Raw genomic sequence first — 24,346 nt, 5'->3', positions numbered from 1 at the left:
GAGTATCTAACAGGCATTTTGACACAATGACAGATCTAACCATATTCAGCTTAGACTCCTCCCCCCACTCTCCCTCTCTCCCTCCATCTCTTTTCTCTCTCCTTCCCCCCTCTATCTCTCTCTCCATCTCTCATTCGCTCCCTCACTCCTCCCCTTCTCCCTCGCTCCCTCCCTCTCTCTCCCCCTTCTCCCCTCCCCCCCTCTCTCTCTCTCTTTCCCTCTCTCCCCCTCTCCATGTTCAGCCTATATGTACTCTTCATGAAGCTCCACCTCCCAACCCAGACTGACTCGCATGGTCTTCATGGAGCTCCACCTCCCAACCCAGACTGACTCACATTGAGCAACACAACATATCAGCAAGACTGTGACAATCTATTTCTACACAGTACTGTATCACTCCACAGGCTACTAGTGGACTGTCTGTATGTCTGTCTGGCAACTGTCTACTTCCCTTTGCCTGGCTGCTGAGGGGCTGCTGTAAGCCCTGTGGACTGTGGGACAAGCCGTGTTGGACCGTTGGATATTGGTCTCTTTCCTTAGTGCATAACTGTATGGATTAACTGCTGTTCTGTACCATGGCGTTCCTGACACTCCGGGAGGATTTCAACCATGGTAAGAGAGATAGACGGCTGTAATATCAAGTTACAGACTAAGTTGAACACGGCAGAAGAACAGTATAAGTGCAGAGGGACTCTGGTTGAAGTGTTCTATGGGCGTGTAGGAGAGTCTAAGGGACATGAGAGATCTGTTGGCTGGGCGTGTAGGAGAGTCTAAGAGACATGAGAGGTCTGTTGGCTGGGCGTGTAGGAGAGTCTAAGGGACATGAGGTCTGTTGGCTGGGTGTGAAGGAGAGTCTAAGAGACATGAGAGGTCTGTTGGCTGGGCGTGTAGGAGAGTCTAAGAGACATGAGAGGTCTGTTGGCTGGGCGTGAAGGAGAGTCTAAGAGACATGAGAGGTCTGTTGGCTGGGCGTGTAGGAGAGTCTAAGAGACATGAGAGGTCTGTTGGCTGGGCGTGTAGGAGAGTCTAAGAGACATGAGAGGTCTGTTGGCTGGGCGTGTAGGAGAGTCTAAGAGACATGAGAGGTTTGTTGGCTGGGCATGTAGGAGAGTCTAAGAGACATGACTGTCTGTTTCAGCCGAATAGCAATTTAGTTTTTGACGATTGTAGATGAACAACGAGCACTACTCTGTATGTCTCTCTCTTTCTCTCTCTGTGGTGAGATATGGTGAGCTGGAAGCATGAGTCGAGGCTGAGTCAGGCAGAAAGACAGACAGGCAGACAAGCAGGCAGGCAGAAAGACAGGCATGCAGGCAGGCTTGTGATGAGCTTCCTTTGATTATTCCCGCTGTCATCATCACAGCAGCAGTGACAGACGGGTGTAAACAGAATTTTCACATCTCCTTGGAGACACGGTAGTCAGAACCACCCTTCACACTCTGAGGACAGAGAACATTCTGTGCAGATGAAATAACACTGGAATTAAGTCCCAAATAGACCCCTATGCCCTAGGGTACTATTTGTAACGCATCCTGGGACTCAGAGAGGGACGTCTTAGCCCGTAAAGCACGGCACATGGATACAAAGTGGTTCTGTAGTAACAGTGTAGACACAGGTGTGTTGTCCCTATGTGCATTAGGATAGAGTTTCCATTTGATATCAAAGTCACGGCAGCGTTATTTTGTCAAATCAGCTCCCACTGTCTATGGTGCTACTTCATACTGACCATCTGCGTAGTGATACGGCTTCAGTTTCAACATATCAACATTAGTTACATAAGCTGGATATCCTACTACTTCAACCTCAGCAGGTTGACACAATCACATGCTCTTTGAGAGGGAGGGCCTCAACAAATGATACTGTAGACTAACCTTGAGAAGAGAGGAGGAGGAGATGGGGAGGAAACAGGGGAAGAGAGGGGGAGGAGATATGAGAGGGGGAGGAGAGGGGGGAGGAGAGAGAAGAGGGCGAGGAGAAGAGGAGAGGAGGAGAGGGGGAGGAGATATGAGAGGGGGAGGTGAGGAGGAGAGAGAAGAGGGGGAGAGGAGGAGGAGATATGAGAGGGGGAGGTGAGGAGGAGGGGGAGGAGAGAGAAGAGGGGGGAGAGGAGGAGGAGATATGAGAGGGGGAGGTGAGGGGGGAGGAGAGGTTTAAAGTGTGAGGACTCATTAGTACACTGGGACATTTTCAGCAACTTCGATTAACCTTTTTTTTTCTTTTTACCTTTATTTAACTAGGCAAGTCAGTTAAGAACAAATTCTTATTTACAATGATGGCCTACCCTGCCAAAACCCGGACGACGCTGGGCCAATTGTGCGTCGCCCTATGGGACTCCCAATCACAGCTAGATGTGATACAGCCTGGAATCGAACCAGGGAGTGCTGGCAGTGCCTTAGACCACTCCCACTCGGGAGCCCGAATGACCTATGTCATAGTTATTGATCTATGTCTTACTGTAGTGATTGATCTATATATTACTGTAGTGATTGATCTATATATTACTGTAGTTATTGATGTATATTTTACTGTAGTTATTGATCTATGTCATAGTTATTGATCTATGTCATAGTTATTGATCTATATATTACTGTAGTTATTGATCTATATATTACTGTAGTTATTGATCTATGTCATAGTTATTGATCTATGTCATAGTTATTGATCTATATATTACTGTAGTGAATGATCTATATATTACTGTAGTTATTGATCTATGTCATAGTTATTGATCTATATATTACTGTAGTGATTGATCTATATATTACTGTAGTTATTGATCTATGTCATAGTTATTGATCTATGTCATAGTTATTGATCTATATATTACCGTAGTGATTGATCTATATATTACTGTAGTGATTGATCTATATATTACTGTAGTGATTGATCTATATATTACTGTAGTTATTGATCTATGTCATAGTTACTGATCTATGTCATAGTTATTGATCTATATATTACTGTAGTGAATGATCTATATATTACCGTAGTTATTGATCTATGTCATAGTTATTGATCTATATATTACTGTAGTGATTGATCTATATATTACTGTAGTGATTGATCTATATATTACTGTAGTTATTGATCTATGTCATAGTTATTGATCTATATATTACCGTAGTGATTGATCTATATATTACTGTAGTGATTGATCTATATATTACTGTAGTTATTGATCTATGTCATAGTTATTGATCTATGTCATAGTTATTGATCTATATATTACTGTAGTGAATGATCTATATATTACCGTAGTTATTGATCTATGTCATAGTTATTGATCTATATATTACTGTAGTGAATGATCTATATATTACTGTAGTTATTGATCTATGTCATAGTTATTGATCTATATATTACTGTAGTGATTGATCTATATATTACTGTAGTGATTGATCTATATATTACTGTAGTTATTGATCTATGTCATAGTTATTGATCTATGTGTGAGTGTGTGTAGGCAATTTCATTCAGAATTCCATTCAGCTATTTTTTTCCCCTCCTACATATGGAACTGACAGAGAACACAGCTGATCTGTAGCCTGCTCCTTGGACATAGTCTCAAAATGCTCACCTCACCTCACCATGTCTGTCGCATAAGCATCCTTCCTGTCTCTACATCCCACTAGTCTACATCATCATCCCAGGCTGGGTCAGGTAACGTTCTGCAGCATTCTCAGCCACATGGCTCTTCACATGGTGTGCTGGCCCTGTTGATGGACACTGCAGTTGATGGGAGCAACCTACCCTATTGCTCCTGCTGCTTCCGCGTCCCGCCTCTTCCGGTCCTCTCATTAAACTGGCCGATTCTGTTGCTCGTTCATTCATCAATTTATCCTACATATCCTCCTTCCCCGCCGCTCTCCCCTGCTCTGGTGCTGCCTATGCTGGTGTTGTTACATCACACTGGCTCACAGACTGACTGCTGAAGCTACTGCATAGCAGACAAGGACCCCAGACCTGCAGAATATATCTGAATATCTCTGGATCCGAATTTTTGCCTATTCTGTTTTATTTCTGTGTGATTTTTATTTGTTTATTCGGAATATTAATTTCGGGAAGATGTAGGTAGATCGCAGTGCGAGAGATTCCACATTACCGCTAGTCGGGGAAAAAAAGAAGACAAAAAAAAAACAGCAGAAAAAGGCGACAAGCGCATCATGACAGATGGACTATCTAAATCCTCACGCAGCACCAGTAACCTTTCTGAGGGACTTTTATCTCTAACGCGGCTAATAACCCAGTACTGTGTACCATAATCTGAAAATAGCATTAGGCAGCGCTCAGAAAACACTGCATTGCTGCTGAAGGATGAAAAACAACGGCAGCACCTCCGCAGTCCTTCGCAAGCAGAGGAATTTCCAAAACAAGTTTGTCTGTCTTGTCTGACTGACTTGCTTGGAAGTTGACACAAATATTAGTATCTCTCTTGAGTGTTGATATTGAATATTTATTTTGAAAATATAAATATAATCCTCCGTCTCAGCAACTGTGTGTGACATATGGTCCAAATGTAACAGGCACTGCACCTGTGCCCAGTCAATAACAGGTAAAATACATGCGAGAGAAATACAGAAACTATAGGTCATGATTAAATGATTGATTGATTTTGATGTGAAGATAAGCTTATACCGCCTATCGATCTGTGTTTTACTTTAAGTTTAATACATGAGGACTTCATTGAGCAGTCAGACTCAACCGCATAGTCTCTGTGTTTACTATAAATATAAGATATAGGCTTTATATATTGCTCAATATGATTGTCAATTAGGCCTATAGGCTATGCATTATGTTAGGCTATAGGCTTTATATAGGCTGAACATGACAGGTTGTCAATTAGGCCTATGCATTATTTTATATACAGGCCTACGTCTAAAAACATTGACCTTCTGAATTAACATAATCCTAACTATCAGCAGTTTAGTAATGAATTGACGTTAACTGTTTTAATGGCTGTTAATTGATTTGTAACTGATTTAATGACTGTTACTTAATGTTTAACTGTTTTGCGTTTGAGGTTCCCAAGGCCGCTTTGATCCTCCATTCAATAGTGATGACGGCCTGTTAGTGTTTTTCCTTTGTATTGGGGCTATCTATTTAGGATAAGATTCTGCCTGGCTGTCAATAACTTCAGGGCCCACAGCGTAAAATAACAGTTTATTCGGACACTAGGCTATTTTTAAACATAACAAAAAACACAGTCAGTAAAATAACATCAAACAAACATTAGAAGATAGAATCGCCCTAAATATTTGTTTTATTCCAATATTTTGAATTTACCGCCCGATTTCCCATCATCTCCATTCTCCACGTCTCTTGAATGACGCTGACGCAAGCAGCCAGCCAGTCTGAATGGCGATTGTAACAGACTCGCAGGGCAGTGCGAACGGAGCGCAGCCCGACCTTATATCGCCTTGAAAAACATAGCTATATCAAATGAAACGGACGAGAACAGTAAGTGATTCAATACTATTTCGGATAAGTGCATTGATATGTGGGAAGGTCGTATTATGTTTTTAAACGGCAGATTACGTTCATTTTCGACGTCGGTTTGGCAACGGCTTTGTGTTAGGAGGGAGTAGGATCCGCTCTTTTATACCTCAGGTACGACCACGTAGCCGACGAAGCTAGCTAGCGACTGGTTTGTGAGGTTAGCCAGCTAAACTAAAGACCCTCAAGCGAACAACAGGCGCCTTTGTTCATGTCACGGGATCGTTGGCAAGCTCTCTATCAACCAAATATGAGGATAAACGTTGGTCATTTGATTCGATGTAATGTTTATATGGGTAACGTTATATAGAAGCCGTTGGCTGAATATCAACGATATTTCATTTCACCTGTAAGGTAGGATAAGCTAACAGTCAACTAGGGGTCTGTTCCCCGAAATATCACAGGAGTCGGAGGTTCATGACTTATGGGGGGACGATCACATGGTTAACTTGGCTAGCAGTGGCTATCTGAAAAAAAAACGTTATTACGACGAACTAGTTTAACACAATAACCTATAGTCAACAATACGGCGAATATGTTTTGTTGGCAAGCTGCTATCGCCATGTTATTTACATTTAAACAATTCGGTGTTTTCTGGCTAGCTCCGTTTTGGATAGAAAGTGTGTAGCTAGTTAGCGAACGATGCTACAGTAACGTTTAGCTAGCTTGCTAGCCGACTCAACTCCACGATTTACGATGGAGTTGAGCGGCGCAGTGTTAACATCCATTTTTTTTTAAAGGAAAGTAGCATTTGTCCCTAGATGACGTAATAGGGATTTGTTTTTACGTTTATGCTGTCCCTCAGTCCTCTCATGCAATGAGACATTCCCCAAAGCAAAACTAAATAGAATGTTTGAAGGTGAAGGAGAACAAAAAAGACCCGATTAAATAATTAAAATGCACATAAAAAAACAGCAAGTACTTTTTTTGAAAATAGTATACACTTTATTTTTTATTTTTTACTTGTTATTATTGTTTATGCCTTAGAGAGCTGTGGTGTCATTTAACAAGGAGCCGATTTAATAAATTAACTTCACTCGCTGCAGCAGAGGGGTGAGGACCAAGAGGCTAGAGTGGCGCTCAGTGGAGCAGGAGAAGAGCAGCTGAGTTTAGACCGGCAGGCACACAAACACGGAAGTCACTAAATCCCGAGTGGCGTAGGGGGCTAAGACACTGCAGTACCTGGTTCGAATCCAGGCTGCATCACATCCGGTCTTGATTGGGAGTCCCATAGATCGGCGCACAATTTGCCCAGCGTCGTCCGAGTTTGGCCTGGGTAGGCGGTCATTGTAAATAAGAATTTGTTCTGAACTGACTTGACTAGTTAAATAAATAAAATAAACCGAAAGTTACTGGGGCAGCCTTTAAAAAGTATTTAAATTTGTCTCTACTCTTTTGCCAATAAAAGTCGCTGGGAGGATCTGACTTGCTAAATCTAGCAACAAAGTTGCTAAATTGGCAACACTGGAGTGTGGAGTCACATTTAAAATTACGTTTTCTTTTTTTTTTTAACTACTGATTTCAGCACCCAAAGAATAGCCAGCAATTACATACATTGTTCTGTGTAATTGCAGGCTAACGCTATTCTTTGGGTGCTGAAAGAAGTATTTTTTTTAAATAAAAACTGTCATTTTATGTGAGGTCGGAGTACAGTCGTGGCCAAACGTTTTGAGAATGACACAAATATTAATTTCCACAAAGTTTGCTGCTTCAGTGTCTTTAGATATTTTTGTCAGATGTTACTATGGAATACTGAAGTATAATTACAAGCATTTCATTAGTGCCAAAGGCTTTTATTGACAATTACATGAAGTTGATGCAAAGAGTCAATATTTGCAGTGTTGACCCTTCTTTTTCAAGATCTCTGCAATCCGCCCTGGCATGCTGTCAATTAACTTCTGGGCCACATCCTGACTGATGGCAGCCCATTCTTGCATAAACAATGCTTGGAGTTTGTCAGAATTTGTGGGTTTTTGTTTGTCCACCCGCCTTTTGAGGATTGACCACAAGTTCTCAATGGGATTAAGGTCTGGGGAGTTTCCTGGCCATGGACCCAAAATATCGATGTTTTGTTCCCCGAGCCACTTAGTTATCACTTTTGCCTAATGGCAAGGTGCTCCATCACGCTGGAAAAGGCATTGTTCGTCACCAAACTTCCTGGATGGTTGGGAGAAGTTGCTCTCGGAGGATGTGTTGGTACCATTCTTTATTCATGGCTGTGTTCTTAGGCAAAATTGTGAGTGAGCCCACTCCCTTGGCTGAGAAGCAACCCCACACATGAATGGTCTCAGGATGCTTTACTGTTGGCATGACACAGGACTGATGGTAGCGCTCACCTTGTCTTCTTCGAACAAGCTTTTTTCCAGATGCCCCAAACAATCGGAAAGGGGATTCATCAGAGAAAATGACTTTACCCCAGTCCTCAGCAGTCCAATCCCTGTACCTTTTGCAGAATATCAGTATGTCCCTGATGTTTTTCTTGGAGAGAAGTGACTTCTTTTCTACCCTTCTTGACACCAGGCCATCCTCCAAAAGCCTTCGCCTCACTGTGCGTACAGATGCACTCACACCTGCCTGCTGCCATACCTGAGCAAGCTCTGTGCGGGTGGTGCCTCGACCCCGCAGCTGAATCAACTTTAGGAGACGGTCCTGGCGCTTGCTGGACTTTCTTGGATGCCCTGAAGCCTTCTTCACAACAATTGAACAGCTCTCCTTGAAGTTCTTGAAGATCCGATAAATGGTTGATTTAGGTGCAATCTTAATGGCAGCAATATCCTTGCCTGTGAAGTCCTTTTTGTGCAAAGCAATGATGACGGCACGTGTTTCCTTGCAGGCAACCATGGTTGACAGAGGAAGAACAATGATTCCAAGCACCACCCTCCTTTTGAAGCGTCAAGTCTGTTATTCGAACTCAATCAGCATGACAGAGTGATCTCCAGCCTTGTCCTCGTCAACACTCACACCTGTGTTAACGAAAGAATCACTGACATGTCAGCTGGTCCTTTTGTGGCAGGGCTGAAATGCAGTGGAATGTTTTTTGGGGATTCAGTTCATTTGCATGGCAAAGAGGGACTTTGCAATTAATTGCAATTCATCTGATCACTCTTCATAACATTCTGGAGTATATGCAAATTGCCATCATACAAACTGAGACAGCAGACTTTGTGAAAATGAATTTTTGTGTCATTCTCAAAACTTTTGGCCACGACTGTATACTACATGATTTTGCCCACGATTTAGCAGTCCCCAGACTGGTGTCATAGACTAGACGTAACATAGTAAGAGTAAATCCGGGACACTCAAATTAGTGTGATATGTTATGTTTGGTATTGTTACATAAGATAGGTTACTTAAGGCATAAATTAAAGGAGCGTGATTGGGTGGGCGTATAACGCGAACGTATAGCAACCCGAAAATCCCCATGTCGTTGCCTGCTTGAGGCGCGCGGCTGTCACCAACGCTCGTTTAATGTGAGCGGGTCAGAGACGCAATCTGAGCTTTTCCCATCCAATCTTTGAGCAGTCCCAGACATCCCAATATTTTCAAACGTTTGATTTTAACGGCACAAACTCTGCAATGCTCTTGTAGTGTGAGATGTGCAACGACAAATTTTGACTGAGAACGGTGATTATCTATAGCCAATGAGAGCTCGCTAGAGAAGCCAGTGAGATGATGACGTTGTTTCACATCACCCAGATTGTGTAGACTCGAGCAGGAGCGATGACTACTACTAGTATGCATTTGTATTTGCCTTTCAACCAAAGCTGAAGTGTCAAATCGGCCGACGTTAACAACCAATGTAATTCAATAAAAAAATGTTGGCTAGATATTTCAACTCTGAATGGAAAGTGTGAATGTCTGACTGAAAACTAAGCTAACATATGGAATTGTTTTAAGATGGTCCTACCAAGGATCATTTATCTATTTTATTTTTTAAATTTAGGACCTCTTTAGGTATAAAATATATATATGTATGTGTATAATATATATATATATATATATATATGAAACATTGAATTTGGCCTTACTGCTATTAGCTCATAGAAACCCATTGAATAAAAGATTGTATTGAGACGCAGCCAGTGGCAAATGTCTCCAGCTTAAACAGGTAGTCTTTGATGGGAATTTGTTTATTACGCTAATTAGTTTTCCGCGTGGACCTTGACTCTAGGCGGTTAACTGGCTAATGTTTGCCATATACATTGTGGCCATTTTATTAGGTACACCAATTTAGTACTGGGTCAGCCCCCCCCCCTTGCATCCAGAACAGCCTGAATTCTTCTGGGCGTGGGAACATTGCTCAATTGATATCAAGGGACCTAACGTATGCCAGGAAAACATTTGACAGTCTCTTTAGACCTCTCATCAACGAGCTGTTTTCGCCCACAGGACAGCCGCTGACTGGATGCTTTTTGTTTGTCGCACCATTCTCTGTAAACCCTAGACACTGTCGTGCGTGAAAAGTCTAGGAGGCCGGCCGTTACTGAGATACTGGAACCAGCATGCCTGGCACCCACGATCATACCACGCTCAGTCGCTAAGTTAGAGCGTTGGGCCAGTAACCGCAAGGTTGCTGGATCGAATCCCCGAGCTGACAAGGTAAAAATCTGTAATTCTGTCCCTGAGCAAGGCAGTTAACCCAGTGTGTTCCCCGGGGGCCAAAGATGTGGATTAAGGCAGCCCCCTGAACCTCTCATTTCAGTTGAAAGCATTCAGTTGTACAACTGACTAGGTATCCCCCTTTCCCAAACTAGTTTAGCCCATTCTAACATCTGCCTAGCGACTTTCCGCAGACCATATGGTCTTTATTGCAACGTGGCTGGATTGCAAAGCCAAGTAGCTAGCTATTTTTTTGTAGTTTATTGACTAAAACTGGACATTTTCCTCAAATAGTTAAAATATAAGACTATTTTCCAATAAATATCAAGGGTCTTATTCTGTTGACGTGATCATCGACGCTCGGCTGCCGTTTTACAAATAAAGATAATCTCTCTCTTTTGTCAAATAATAATCCAGTTGTAGTCTTATACCCGCAACTGTATCTGTGAGCGGTTGTCTAGAGCACACGCGCCAATACCAGAATGGACACACTTGCTATACAACATCGTTTTTTGTGAAAACAATCAGTAGAGTTGAAAATGTGATGAACCCAATTAACTAGCTTTTTTTTAACATGGGAATTTAACATCATGCACAAGTCAATTTGATGGAAACTCATCTCTGGTGGGAAGATTTGCATATTGTTTTTATGCAGATTTTAGAATATTTGTGTGAAAATCTGTCGCCAATTGGATGAAAAACCTAGTTTGAAAGTTTTGAAATGTATTAGCTAGCATTTCTCTACATGTATTTCTCTTTTGGGTCATCTTAAATTGGACAGTGACAGTCGTTTAGTCCATTTGACGTCAGGCTGTTAAATGGTTGAATGGAACTATGTCAAGTCAGCCAGCCATGGCAGTGTTACTATTGTCTAATTGTTGTCTGATTGCTGACCTAAAGCATTGTGTTGTTTCTGTTTCAGGTTACGCCCATGTAAAATGGAGGATAGCTTTGATTGCGACTGTGGTGAGCTTGAGCCACCCGATTGTTGAGGGCCAGACTACTCTGTGAAGACTAAAAGGCAAGACACCATTTTGGATGAGCGGTAGTTTCAACAGGAAGAAGATTGAGTAAATACAAAAAAACAAAAAAAATAGAATTTAAAATTGTAGTGCTTTTTGGCGCAATTAGAATCAATGCAGCTACACAGAATGAGTCTATCACTGAATGTATCTGTACTGTGAGGATGCAAGGAGATGCTGTTGTAGTTTTTGAATTGGCCTCTTGCGTTCATTCCATTATCGCTGGCTGTTAAACACTAAACGCCTAAAAACGGTTTAATAACCGGAGAAGCGCCAACAAAAAAAAAAAGATTTTGAAAAAGTAATTCATATTGGGCCTGAAAAACTTGCACCATTTGTCAAACAAACATGACTTTCTACTCTGGTTGTGAGTCAGAGAGCTGTGTGATTTGTGAGGGTTAGACAGGGGGAAACAGTAGTCTTCTGTAAGGGTTATATCACCCACATTTATATTTTCACAATATTACACACCAGTTAAGACCTCCTTTAGCTTATTACCAGTCAGTTTGTCCATTTTGTATTGAACAACCCCAAAGTCAATAGAAACTTAGTCAAAACACCAAATCCAAGATGGCGGAGAAGTTTGAGTCTCTGATGAACATCCATGGGTTTGACCTGGGCCCACGTTACATGGACCTGAAGCCTCTGGGCTACGGAGGCAACGGCCTAGTGTTCTCAGCCGTTGACACGGACTGCGACAAACGCGTGGCGGTGAAGAAAATCATCCTGACGGATCCTCAGAGCGTCAAACACGCCCTGAGAGAGATCAAGATCATCAGGAGGCTGGACCACGACAACACCGTCAAGGTAACACAGGAAATGCAGTAACCAACTGTACAATACTTTTTATTGGCCATTCATATGGAAATGTCTTTAGTCAGGACAGCAGTGGAATGGGTCAGCTCCTAACACTGCAGACAGTGGGGGAACTCCCCTGCTCAAGTCACACTGCAACATCAAACTCTGCTGTCATATGACTTGGCCTGAGTTGAACAATACAAGTCACTTCCAATTGTTGGACTACCTCACACTAGTTAGTGCTGAACAGAGGCAGGATGTGAGTTACACTGCACACAGTCAACAATACACAGACAACATGCAGGTGTATCTGCTCATATGAGTTGATGTTAACATATGAACACCTTCCCTCTGCCAGGTATTTGAGACGCTAGGATCCAGCAGTCACCACCTAACAGATAATATTCTCTACTTCCCTCTGCCAGGTATTTGAGACGCTAGGGCCCAGCGGTCGTCACCTAACAGAGGACATGGTCTCTCTGACAGAGGTGAACTCTGTGTACATCGTCCAGGAGTACATGGAGACAGACCTGTGTCAGCTCCTGGAGAGGGGTCTTCTCTCTGAGGACCACGCCAGACTCTTCATGTACCAGCTGCTGAGAGGCCTCAAGTACATCCACTCTGCCAACGTACTGCACAGAGACCTGAAGCCTGCCAACTTGTTCGTCAACACAGAGGACCTGGTGCTGAAGATAGGAGACTTTGGGCTGGCCCGGATCATGGATCCTCACTACTCACACAAGGTAAGAAGCTAAAACAGAGACTAGTTAAACTAACATTCATTACCGTCTGTAATAACCGTGTGATACCTGCATAGCGTTCTGGCTTTATTGCCCAGAAACCAACTGGGCTAATCCCTAGGCTGATAGCGTCACCCGATCACACCACACTGCACCACAGGAAGTAAACGAGGAGGTATGGTAGTTCCTGAAGTCGCGCCTCCGTTTCCCTTCCCAGGGGAAATGCTTCCGCTGAGATAAGGGCCCTGGGAACCAATATTTCTGTTGAGGGGAGGGAGACCACATCCACATCCTGCCCCGGTGCTGAGGACAAGAGTTTAGACTATGTTGACCAGGCTGTGTGGTGTTGACCAGGCTGTGTGGTGTTGACCAGGCTGTGTGGTGTTGACCAGGCTGTGTGGTGTTGACCAGGCTGTGTGTTGTAGACCAGGTTGTGTGGTGTAGACCAGGCTGTGTGGTGTAGACCAGGCTGTGTGGTGTAGACCAGGCTGTGTGGTGTAGACCAGGCTGTGTGGTGTAGACCAGGCTGTGTGGTGTAGACCAGGCTGTGTGGTGTAGACCAGGCTGTGTGTTGTCGACCAGGCTGTGTGGTGTAGACCAGGCTGTGTGGTGTCGACCAGGCTGTGTGTTGTTGTAGACCAGGCAGTGTGTTGTTGTAGACCAGGCTGTGTGTTGTTGTAGACCAGGCTGTGTGTTGTTGTAGACCAGGCTGTGTGTTGTTGTAGACCAGGCTGTGTGCTGTTGTAGACCAGGCTGTGTGCTGTTGTAGACCAGGCTGTGTGCTGTTGTAGACCAGGCTGTGTGCTGTTGTAGACCAGGCTGTGTGTTGTTGTAGACCAGGCTGTGTGTTGTTGTAGACCAGGCTGTGTGTTGTTGTAGACCAGGCAGTGTGTTGTTGTAGACCAGGCTGTGTGTTGTTGTAGACCAGGCAGTGTGTTGTAGACCAGGCAGTGTGTTGTTGTAGACCAGGCTGTGTGTTGTTGTAGACCAGGCTGTGTGTTGTTGTAGACCAGGCTGTGTGCTGTTGTAGACCAGGCAGTGTGTTGTTGTAGACCAGGCTGTGTGTTGTTGTAGACCAGGCTGTGTGCTGTTGTAGACCAGGCTGTGTGTTGTTGTAGACCAGGCTGTGTGCTGTTGTAGACCAGGCTGTGTGCTGTTGTAGACCAGGCTGTGTGCTGTTGTAGACCAGGCTGTGTGTTGTTGTAGACCTGGCTGTGTGTTGTTGTAGACCAGGCTGTGTGGTGTTGACCAGGCTGTGTGGTGTTGACCAGGCTGTGTGTTGTTGTAGACCAGGCTGTGTGCTGTTGTAGACCAGGCTGTGTGTTGTTGTAGACCTGGCTGTGTGTTGTTGTAGACCAGGCTGTGTGTTGTAGACCAGGCTGTGTGTTGTTGTAGACCTGGCTGTGTGTTGTTGTAGACCAGGCTGTGTGTTGTTGTAGACCAGGCTGTGTGTTGTTGTAGACCAGGCTGTGTGTTGTAGACCAGGCTGTGTGGTGTTGTAGACCAGGCTGTGTGTTGTTGTAGACCAGGCTGTGTGTTGTAGACCAGGCTGTGTGTTGTTGTAGACCTGGCTGTGTGTTGTTGTAGACCAGGCTGTGTGTTGTTGTAGACCAGGCCGTGTGTTGTAGATTGTGCACCAGTCGGGCGATCAAACTTCAGAGATATGGAGATTAGGCTGAGATGTCTGGCTCTGGGAGAATGTAGGTTGAGGTGGGTCTTTCTCCAGCCGTACACTGCTCTTTGGACAGGACTCTGAGGGGAGAGCAGGGGTCACTGAAGAAAGGAGTGAGGAGAGAGCTGAGTGAGGAAGAAGGAAGAAAGCAGGGAGGAGAGCTGAGGAGTGGAGTAGTCACCGTGCAGCTACAGGTGTCTTAGATTAGTCATCACCAGGGCATGTCTGGTGTGGGACTTGGCCCTCTCTCTGGCACCACACAGGATACACTCAGGACTTTTACAGTTAGCTAGGCCTCACACTTTCTCACACACACTGCTCAGCCTCAAGCCAGAGTCTTTTACAGCTAGGCCACAGCTTCACACACACACAGCCCCAACAGCCAGAGTCTTTTACAGCTAGGCCACAGCTTCACACACACACACACAGCCCCAAGCCAGAGTCTTTTACAGCTAGGCCACAGCTTCACACACACACAGCCCCAACAGCCAGAGTCTTACAGCTAGGCCACAGCTTCACACACACACAGCCCAACAGCCAGAGTCTTACAGCTAGGCCACAGCTTCACACACACACACACAGCCCCAACAGCCAGAGTCTTACAGCTAGGCCACAGCTTCACACACACACACAGCCCCAACAGCCAGAGTCTTACAGCTAGGCCACAGCTTCACACACACACAGCCCCAACAGCCAGAGTCTTACAGCTAGGCCACAGCTTCACACACACACACAGCCCCAACAGCCAGAGTCTTACAGCTAGGCCACAGCTTCACACACACACAGCCCCAACAGCCAGAGTCTTACAGCTAGGCCACAGCTTCACACACACACAGCCCCAAGCCAGAGTCTTACAGCTAGGCCACAGCTTCACACACAGCCCCAACAGCCAGAGTCTTACAGCTAGGCCACAGCTTCACACACAGCCCCAACAGCCAGAGTCTTACAGCTAGGCCACAGCTTCACACACACACAGCCCCAACAGCCAGAGTCTTACAGCTAGGCCACAGCTTCACACACACACAGCCCCAACAGCCAGAGTCTTACAGCTAGGCCACAGCTTCACACACAGCCCCAACAGCCAGAGTCTTACAGCTAGGCCACAGCTTCACACACAGCCCCAACAGCCAGAGTCTTACAGCTAGGCCACAGCTTCACACACAGCCCCAAGCCAGAGTCTTACAGCTAGGCCACAGCTTCACACACACACAGCCCCAACAGCCAGAGTCTTACAGCTAGGCCACAGCTTCACACACAGCCCCAACAGCCAGAGTCTTACAGCTAGGCCACAGCTTCACACACACACAGCCCCAAGCCAGAGTCTTACAGCTAGGCCACAGCTTCACACACACACAGCCCCAAGCCAGAGTCTTACAGCTAGGCCACAGCTTCACACACACACAGCCCCAAGCCAGAGTCTTACAGCTAGGCCACAGCTTCACACACACACAGCCCCAACAGCCAGAGTCTTACAGCTAGGCCACAGCTTCACACACACACAGCCCCAACAGCCAGAGTCTTACAGCTAGGCCACAGCTTCACACACAGCCCCAACAGCCAGAGTCTTACAGCTAGGCCACAGCTTCACACACACACAGCCCCAAGCCAGAGTCTTACAGCTAGGCCACAGCTTCACACACACACAGCCCCAACAGCCAGAGTCTTACAGCTAGGCCACAGCTTCACACACACACAGCCCCAAGCCAGAGTCTTACAGCTAGGCCACAGCTTCACACACACACACAGCCCCAACAGCCAGTCTTACAGCTAGGCCACAGCTTCACACACACACAGCCCCAAGCCAGAGTCTTACAGCTAGGCCACAGCTTCACACACACACACAGCCCCAACAGCCAGAGTCTTACAGCTAGGCCACAGCTTCACACACACACACAGCCCCAACAGCCAGAGTCTTACAGCTAGGCCACAGCTTCACACACACACAGCCCCAACAGCCAGAGTCTTACAGCTAGGCCACAGCTTCACACACACACACAGCCCCAACAGCCAGAGTCTTACAGCTAGGCCACAGCTTCACACACACACAGCCCCAACAGCCAGAGTCTTACAGCTAGGCCACAGCTTCACACACACACAGCCCCAACAGCCAGAGTCTTACAGCTAGGCCACAGCTTCACACACACACACAGCCCCAACAGCCAGAGTCTTACAGCTAGGCCACAGCTTCACACACACACAGCCCAACAGCCAGAGTCTTACAGCTAGGCCACAGCTTCACACACACACACAGCCCCAACAGCCAGAGTCTTACAGCTAGGCCACAGCTTCACACACACACAGCCCCAACAGCCAGAGTCTTACAGCTAGGCCACAGCTTCACACACACACACAGCCCCAACAGCCAGAGTCTTACAGCTAGGCCACAGCTTCACACACACACACAGCCCCAACAGCCAGAGTCTTACAGCTAGGCCACAGCTTCACACACACACAGCCCAACAGCCAGAGTCTTACAGCTAGGCCACAGCTTCACACACACACAGCCCAACAGCCAGAGTCTTACAGCTAGGCCACAGCTTCACACACACACACAGCCCCAACAGCCAGAGTCTTACAGCTAGGCCACAGCTTCACACACACACAGCCCCAACAGCCAGAGTCTTACAGCTAGGCCACAGCTTCACACACACACAGCCCCAACAGCCAGAGTCTTACAGCTAGGCCACAGCTTCACACACACACACAGCCCCAACAGCCAGAGTCTTACAGCTAGGCCACAGCTTCACACACACACAGCCCAACAGCCAGAGTCTTACAGCTAGGCCACAGCTTCACACACACACACAGCCCCAACAGCCAGAGTCTTACAGCTAGGCCACAGCTTCACACACACACAGCCCCAACAGCCAGAGTCTTACAGCTAGGCCACAGCTTCACACACACACACAGCCCCAACAGCCAGAGTCTTACAGCTAGGCCACAGCTTCACACACACACACAGCCCCAACAGCCAGAGTCTTACAGCTAGGCCACAGCTTCACACACACACAGCCCAACAGCCAGAGTCTTACAGCTAGGCCACAGCTTCACACACACACAGCCCAACAGCCAGAGTCTTACAGCTAGGCCACAGCTTCACACACACACACAGCCCCAACAGCCAGAGTCTTACAGCTAGGCCACAGCTTCACACACACACAGCCCCAACAGCCAGAGTCTTACAGCTAGGCCACAGCTTCACACACACACAGCCCCAACAGCCAGAGTCTTACAGCTAGGCCACAGCTTCACACACACACAGCCCCAACAGCCAGAGTCTTACAGCTAGGCCACAGCTTCACACACACACAGCCCCAACAGCCAGAGTCTTACAGCTAGGCCACAGCTTCACACACACACACAGCCCCAACAGCCAGAGTCTTACAGCTAGGCCACAGCTTCACACACACACAGCCCCAACAGCCAGAGTCTTACAGCTAGGCCACAGCTTCACACACACACAGCCCCAACAGCCAGAGTCTTACAGCTAGGCCACAGCTTCACACACACACACAGCCCCAACAGCCAGAGTCTTACAGCTAGGCCACAGCTTCACACACACACAGCCCAACAGCCAGAGTCTTACAGCTAGGCCACAGCTTCACACACACACACAGCCCCAACAGCCAGAGTCTTACAGCTAGGCCACAGCTTCACACACACACACAGCCCCAACAGCCAGAGTCTTACAGCTAGGCCACAGCTTCACACACACACACAGCCCCAACAGCCAGAGTCTTACAGCTAGGCCACAGCTTCACACACACACACAGCCCCAACAGCCAGAGTCTTACAGCTAGGCCACAGCTTCACACACACACACAGCCCCAACAGCCAGAGTCTTACAGCTAGGCCACAGCTTCACACACACACAGCCCAACAGCCAGAGTCTTACAGCTAGGCCACAGCTTCACACACACACACAGCCCAACAGCCAGAGTCTTACAGCTAGGCCACAGCTTCACACACACACACAGCCCCAACAGCCAGAGTCTTACAGCTAGGCCACAGCTTCACACACACACAGCCCCAACAGCCAGAGTCTTACAGCTAGGCCACAGCTTCACACACACACAGCCCCAACAGCCAGAGTCTTACAGCTAGGCCACAGCTTCACACACACACAGCCCCAACAGCCAGAGTCTTACAGCTAGGCCACAGCTTCACACACACACACAGCCCCAACAGCCAGAGTCTTACAGCTAGGCCACAGCTTCACACACACACACAGCCCCAACAGCCAGAGTCTTACAGCTAGGCCACAGCTTCACACACACACAGCCCCAACAGCCAGAGTCTTACAGCTAGGCCACAGCTTCACACACACACAGCCCCAACAGCCAGAGTCTTACAGCTAGGCCACAGCTTCACACACACACACAGCCCCAACAGCCAGAGTCTTACAGCTAGGCCACAGCTTCACACACACACACAGCCCCAACAGCCAGAGTCTTACAGCTAGGCCACAGCTTCACACACACACAGCCCCAACAGCCAGAGTCTTACAGCTAGGCCACAGCTTCACACACACACAGCCCCAACAGCCAGAGTCTTACAGCTAGGCCACAGCTTCACACACACACAGCCCCAACAGCCAGAGTCTTACAGCTAGGCCACAGCTTCACACACACACAGCCCCAAGCCAGAGTCTTACAGCTAGGCCACAGCTTCACACACACACAGCCCCAACAGCCAGAGTCTTACAGCTAGGCCACAGCTTCACACACACACAGCCCCAACAGCCAGAGTCTTACAGCTAGGCCACAGCTTCACACACACACAGCCCCAACAGCCAGAGTCTTACAGCTAGGCCACAGCTTCACACACACACAGCCCCAACAGCAGCTGGTTTTAGTGGCTCATATCGCAGATCAAGTGTTGACTCGCTACGCTCCAGTGACTCATCGCTGAGAACGCTCTCATTTGAATAGCAATCGTGCTGGGGACACGGCAGGAAACTGGCATTTCCATTTCAGTGTGTGTGTGCGCGCTACAGGTGCATGTTTGAAGTTCAAGAGAGATTTTCTCACGATCTTCAGTCTCTGTAGCCAGACACCCCTCCATATTCCCTCCTCTTCCTCCCTCTCCTAGCCCCTATAGCAGCTCTGCTCTGTTCTGCTGTGGCTTTTCCCCATATAAGCAGGTTTTGTATTGATGACATGCAGGCAAGGGAACGGCCTATTGAAAAGACCCTCTGCTGATGTCAACTATTTTTGTATTTCTGTTGGACTGCAGAAGCTCGTGTGTGTGTGTGTGTGTGTGTGTGTGTGTGTGTGTGTGTGTGTGTGTGTGTGTGTGTGTGTGTGTGTGTGGACACGCTTCTCTCTGCAGAGAATCACGGCCATTTGGTGCCGCATTCCATGTACCATCCAGAGAGCCTGGACACACACACAGCCTGAGTGGACTGGGGGGGGGGGCAACCACTTGACTCCCGTGCCCCTGTCTGCCCTGCTGTTGGGGTAGCTGGCTGGCTCTGCCTCTGCATGCTATTTGTACAGCTCACTCTGTCTAAATAAAGAACCAGCCCATTTGCAGCAACTAACCTTGGTCTCTGTCTCTCTTGGAACACTGGCAAGAACTTGCACACGTCTAAATGTATAGATATTCTATAGTGTCTATATAGATGCTATATTTGAGCAATATGGTCCGAGAGGGTGTGGTATATGGCATGACGTAATGCCTGCATACAGCCTTAGCCGTGGTATATTAGTCATATACCACAAACCCCTGAGGTGCCTTATTGCTGTTAGAACCTGGTTACTAACGAAATTAGAGCAGTAAAAATATATTTTTTGTCATACCTGTGGTATACGGTCTGATATACCACGGCTGTTAACCAATCAGCATCCAGTTTATATTTTTATATATCTTCAGCTAGACCTACTCCATGTCCTGCGTTGTACATGACCAGAGATGGGCCCTGATTGGCTTAATATGACCAGAGATGGGCCCTGATTGGCTTAATATGACCAGAGATGGGCCCTGATTGGCTTAATATGACCAGAGATGGGCCCTGATTGGCTTAATATGACCAGAGATGGGCCCTGATTGGCTTAATATGACCAGAGATGGGCCCTGATTGGCTTAATATGACCAGAGATGGGCCCTGATTGGCTTAATATGACCAGAGATGGGCCCTGATTGGCTTAATATGACCAGAGATGGGCCCTGATTGGCTTAATTTGACCAGAGATGGGCCCTGATTGGCTTAATATGGCCACCATTTGTCTCTGATTGGGTTTAGGTGATTGGGTTGTTATGGAGATTACATTGTCCGTTTCTCAGACTTCTTTTAGGCTCTTATTGAAGTTCTCAGAATTTGTCCCATCCCCCCACCCTTATAAATATTCTAAACTTTGTTAGAAGATTGAGTGGTTCTGTATGTTGAGTGGTGTGTGTGAGAGCCTGTTGTGTGTTGAGTTTCTCAGAGCCTCCTCAGCCTGCTTCTGTGGGACCCGCAGCAGTCAAACACCCAGTGGCCCGCCACCAAGAATGTCTGGAATTCACGTGCAGGCAGGAATCAGGCATCCTGTGCATTTCCCTCCCAGCCAGTCAGTCTATCATTCCTTTGTCCTGCCTATCGTGGGAGCCTTTCTCCAAGACTAGAGCTGCTCTCAAGCTGCTAGCGTAGCATAATCATGCCCTGAGTTTAAGCAGGGAACATGGGCTCCGCTGTTACAACCAGTGTTAGTTTAGCATTTAGCTTATCGTGCCCTTTGGCTGACTAGACGCATGGGTTGGCAAAAGCATTGCATTTGCGTCCGTTAGCTTAGCATTAGCAATAGCATCCCTTTCGGCTTAGCACAGTGAGCATGGCAGGGACTCTGCCGGCTGTAGACCAGAGTTAGCTAGCTTAGCAGTTAGCTTAGCGTAAGTGCGCCCTTCAGTGAAGCAGGGCAAAGGGCATGGCTGTGTAGACTAGCATTAGCTGAGTTATATGACATCTGCTCAGTGAGGCAACTTGACCTCCTATTTACAAGATGTAATCCAACCCTGAAGATTTCTTAATGCAAAATGGCCTTGACATACATACTGAAGGGTTTGTTTATAGGAATATAAAATGTTTTATTGAACCCAGTTTTGTTCTAGGAAGTTAGACAAAATGAAGACAATAACATGACGGTCTTTTACATGTGAGCAACAAGTGGTTTAAGTGGTGTTTTTTTAACCAAGCTAAGTTAGTCATTTTCCAAACAAGTCCTTTTCATGTAAAACCCTGAAAAGACGTCGGTGTGAATGAGACGTGTATATTCCCTAAAACCCTCCAGGCCTGTGTGTCATTATGAAGAAGCAGCAGAGAGACTGTTAAGCTTGCCGATGGTAGCTGCTCTTGATGTGCAGGTGTACATTTCCTGGAATGTTATAGAGAGAGAGAGAGTGGGGGGACTAAGACAGGGGGAGGAAGGGAAAGATGAACGGGAGAGATCGTCATTCCACCACCACACATGTTTCCTGCTGTAGCTCGGATCACTCCACCACAGTCCTCCTCCCATGACACACATACTCACGTTGACCCAGTTACCCAGCTCTAGCAACACACACAGCTCTCCGCTTGGCTCGCCGTTTCCACTCGAAGGTTCACAAGGCTTTTAAAACGGCAGGGGAGAAATGACTTGAGTCGTGTGTATTCACGTTTTTTAAGCAGAGCAACAGCTCTAAAAGAAACCATTCTCTCTAATCAACATGTTTTATTTTGACCCACAAAGCCATGCCTAACACACATCTCCTGGGGATTAAAGCTGTGTGTATATAAAGACATGCCTAACACACATCTCCTGGGGATTAAAGCTGTGTGTATATAAAGACATGCCTAACACACATCTCCTGGGGATTAAAGCTGTGTGTATATAAAGACATGCCTAACACACATCTCCTGGGGATTAAAGCTGTGTGTATATAAAGCCATGCCTAACACACATCTCCTGGGGATTAAAGCTGTGTGTATATAAAGCCATGCCTAACACACATCTCCTGGGGATTAAAGCTGTGTGTATATAAAGACATGCCTAACACACATCTCCTGGGGATTAAAGCTGTGTGTATATAAAGACATGCCTAACACACATCTCCTGGGGATTAAAGCTGTGTGTATATAAAGCCATGCCTAACACACATCTCCTGGGGATTAAAGCTGTGTGTATATAAAGCCATGCCTAACACATCTCCTGGGGATTAAAGCTGTGTGTATATAAAGACATGCCTAACACACATCTCCTGGGGATTAAAGCTGTGTGTATATAAAGACATGCCTAACACATCTCCTGGGGATTAAAGCTGTGTGTGTATGTGTGTGTGTGTGTGTGTGTGTGTGTGTGTATAGCTAGCTTTGTGTGGTTCTCTGAGGAAATCTAGCTACTAATCCTCTGTCACCAGGTTCTCTGAGACAACCCTATAGTACTCTACAACTGCTGCCTTCCTCTCCTTCCTCTTATTTTCCTCCTCCCTTCCTCTACACTCCCTTTTCATTCCCTTCCTCTCCTCACTCCCCCCTTCTTTCCACTGAGGTGTTAGCCACCCATCTGAGACAGAAACATATATGATGTATTTTTTTTCTAAACCACTTTGCACAAATGAAGCTAAAGTAAAAATGTAAACTATTGTACACAGATAAAGGCTTTGCATAGAGAACCATAGCATGGCTGTACTTCCTGTCTTGAATGGACGACCCACTAGTCTGGTAGTGAGAACAGCACAGCGCTCAGTGAGTGGAAACAGGTTTTTCTCTCTGTCAAACACTGGGCTAGATAACACTGCCTCTCTGACTGTTGCAAACCTGTGGCTTTGGTCTGGAGAAATGACTTACTGCGTCACTCCGGCTGTGTGTGTGTGTGTGTGTGTGTGTGACGTGTATGAATTCTCCTGAAATTAGTTAGACAAAGCACTAGCTAGAACGTTCACTTGTTGTAATCTGCTGTGGATTCTCAGAACCTCTTTCATTCTAGACTTCTTATGCAACATTACAGGCAGGCTACCATGCTTGTTGTTGCTAAATCTCTGACTGCAGTTGTCACTGCTGGGAACTGCTTGGAGTTTCCTCATTTGTGATAGTGTATTGACTGATTTCATGACATTCTGCTGGCAGACTGTTCTGGCTGGCTGGTTTTCTGACTGCTCCTTCAGTTGCTTAAAAGCTGCTGATGCAAGAGAGACATCTACCCATTTCTAAATATACCCACCCAGCCAACCTGGCCCTGGTGCTGCTTAAAATATCCACCAGCTTTTATTGACTAAATCATTTCTCCTGTCTCTACATCTAGATCATTCTGTCATTCAACCTAGATCATTTCCAGTTGGTCCACATGTCTCTTGGCCCGCTAGCTGAGCCTCGTTGTCCCTTGGCCCGCTAGCTGAGCCTCGTTGTCCCTTGGCCCGCTAGCTGAGCCGCGTTGTCCCTTGGCCCGCTAGCTGAGTCTCGTTGTCTCTTGGCCCGCTAGCTGAGTCTCGTTGTCTCTTGGCCCGCTAGCTGAGTCTCGTTGTCTCTTGGCCCGCTAGCTGAGCCTCGTTGTCTCTTGGCCCGCTAGCTGAGTCTCGTTGTCTCTTGGCCCGCTAGCTGAGTCTCGTTGTCTCTTGGCCCGCTAGCTGAGCCTCGTTGTCCCTTGGCCCGCTAGCTGAGCCTCGTTGTCCCTTGGCCCGCTAGCTGAGCCGCGTTGTCCCTTGGCCCGCTAGCTGAGTCTCGTTGTCTCTTGGCCCGCTAGCTGAGTCTCGTTGTCTCTTGGCCCGCTAGCTGAGTCTCGTTGTCTCTTGGCCCGCTAGCTGAGCCTCGTTGTCTCTTGGCCCGCTAGCTGAGTCTCGTTGTCTCTTGGCCCGCTAGCTGAGTCTCGTTGTCTCTTGGCCCGCTAGCTGAGCCTCGTTGTCTCTTGGCCTGCTAGCTGAGCCTCGTTGTCTCTTGGCCCGCTAGCTGAGTCTCGTTGTCTCTTGGCCTGCTAGCTGAGCCTCGTTGTCTCTTGGCCCGCTAGCTGAGCCTCGTTGTCTCTTGGCCCGCTAGCTGAGCCTCGTTGTCTCTTGGCCCGCTAGCTGAGCCT

The 24,346-nt window shown here is 46.9% G+C and overlaps 1 protein-coding gene across 5 annotated transcripts in view; it reads left to right on the top strand.

Moving 5' to 3' along the window:
• Window positions 1–285: 285 nt before the first annotated feature.
• mapk6 (mitogen-activated protein kinase 6) overlaps window positions 286–24,346 on the top strand; it is a 47,459-nt gene continuing 23,398 nt past the window's right edge. For 3 of the 5 annotated variants that reach the window (XM_071400583.1, XM_071400582.1, XM_071400578.1), the window contains exons 1-3: window positions 5,141–5,457; window positions 11,015–11,921; window positions 12,338–12,655. In XM_071400583.1, the coding sequence (XP_071256684.1) occupies window positions 11,685–11,921; window positions 12,338–12,655 (555 nt within the window). In that variant the 5' untranslated portion in view covers window positions 5,141–5,457; window positions 11,015–11,684. Of the gene's footprint in view, window positions 613–3,829; window positions 4,553–5,140; window positions 5,458–11,014; window positions 11,922–12,337; window positions 12,656–24,346 lie in introns of those variants that run through there. The other 2 variants (XM_071400579.1, XM_071400581.1) reach the window with 2 other exon arrangements.

Source organism: Salvelinus alpinus, chromosome 5 (assembly GCF_045679555.1).
Source record: "Salvelinus alpinus chromosome 5, SLU_Salpinus.1, whole genome shotgun sequence".
NCBI classification, from domain to species: domain Eukaryota; kingdom Metazoa; phylum Chordata; class Actinopteri; order Salmoniformes; family Salmonidae; genus Salvelinus; species Salvelinus alpinus.
Note: the sequence above shows the minus strand (reverse complement) of the source record. Positions and strands in the feature narration are given on the sequence as shown.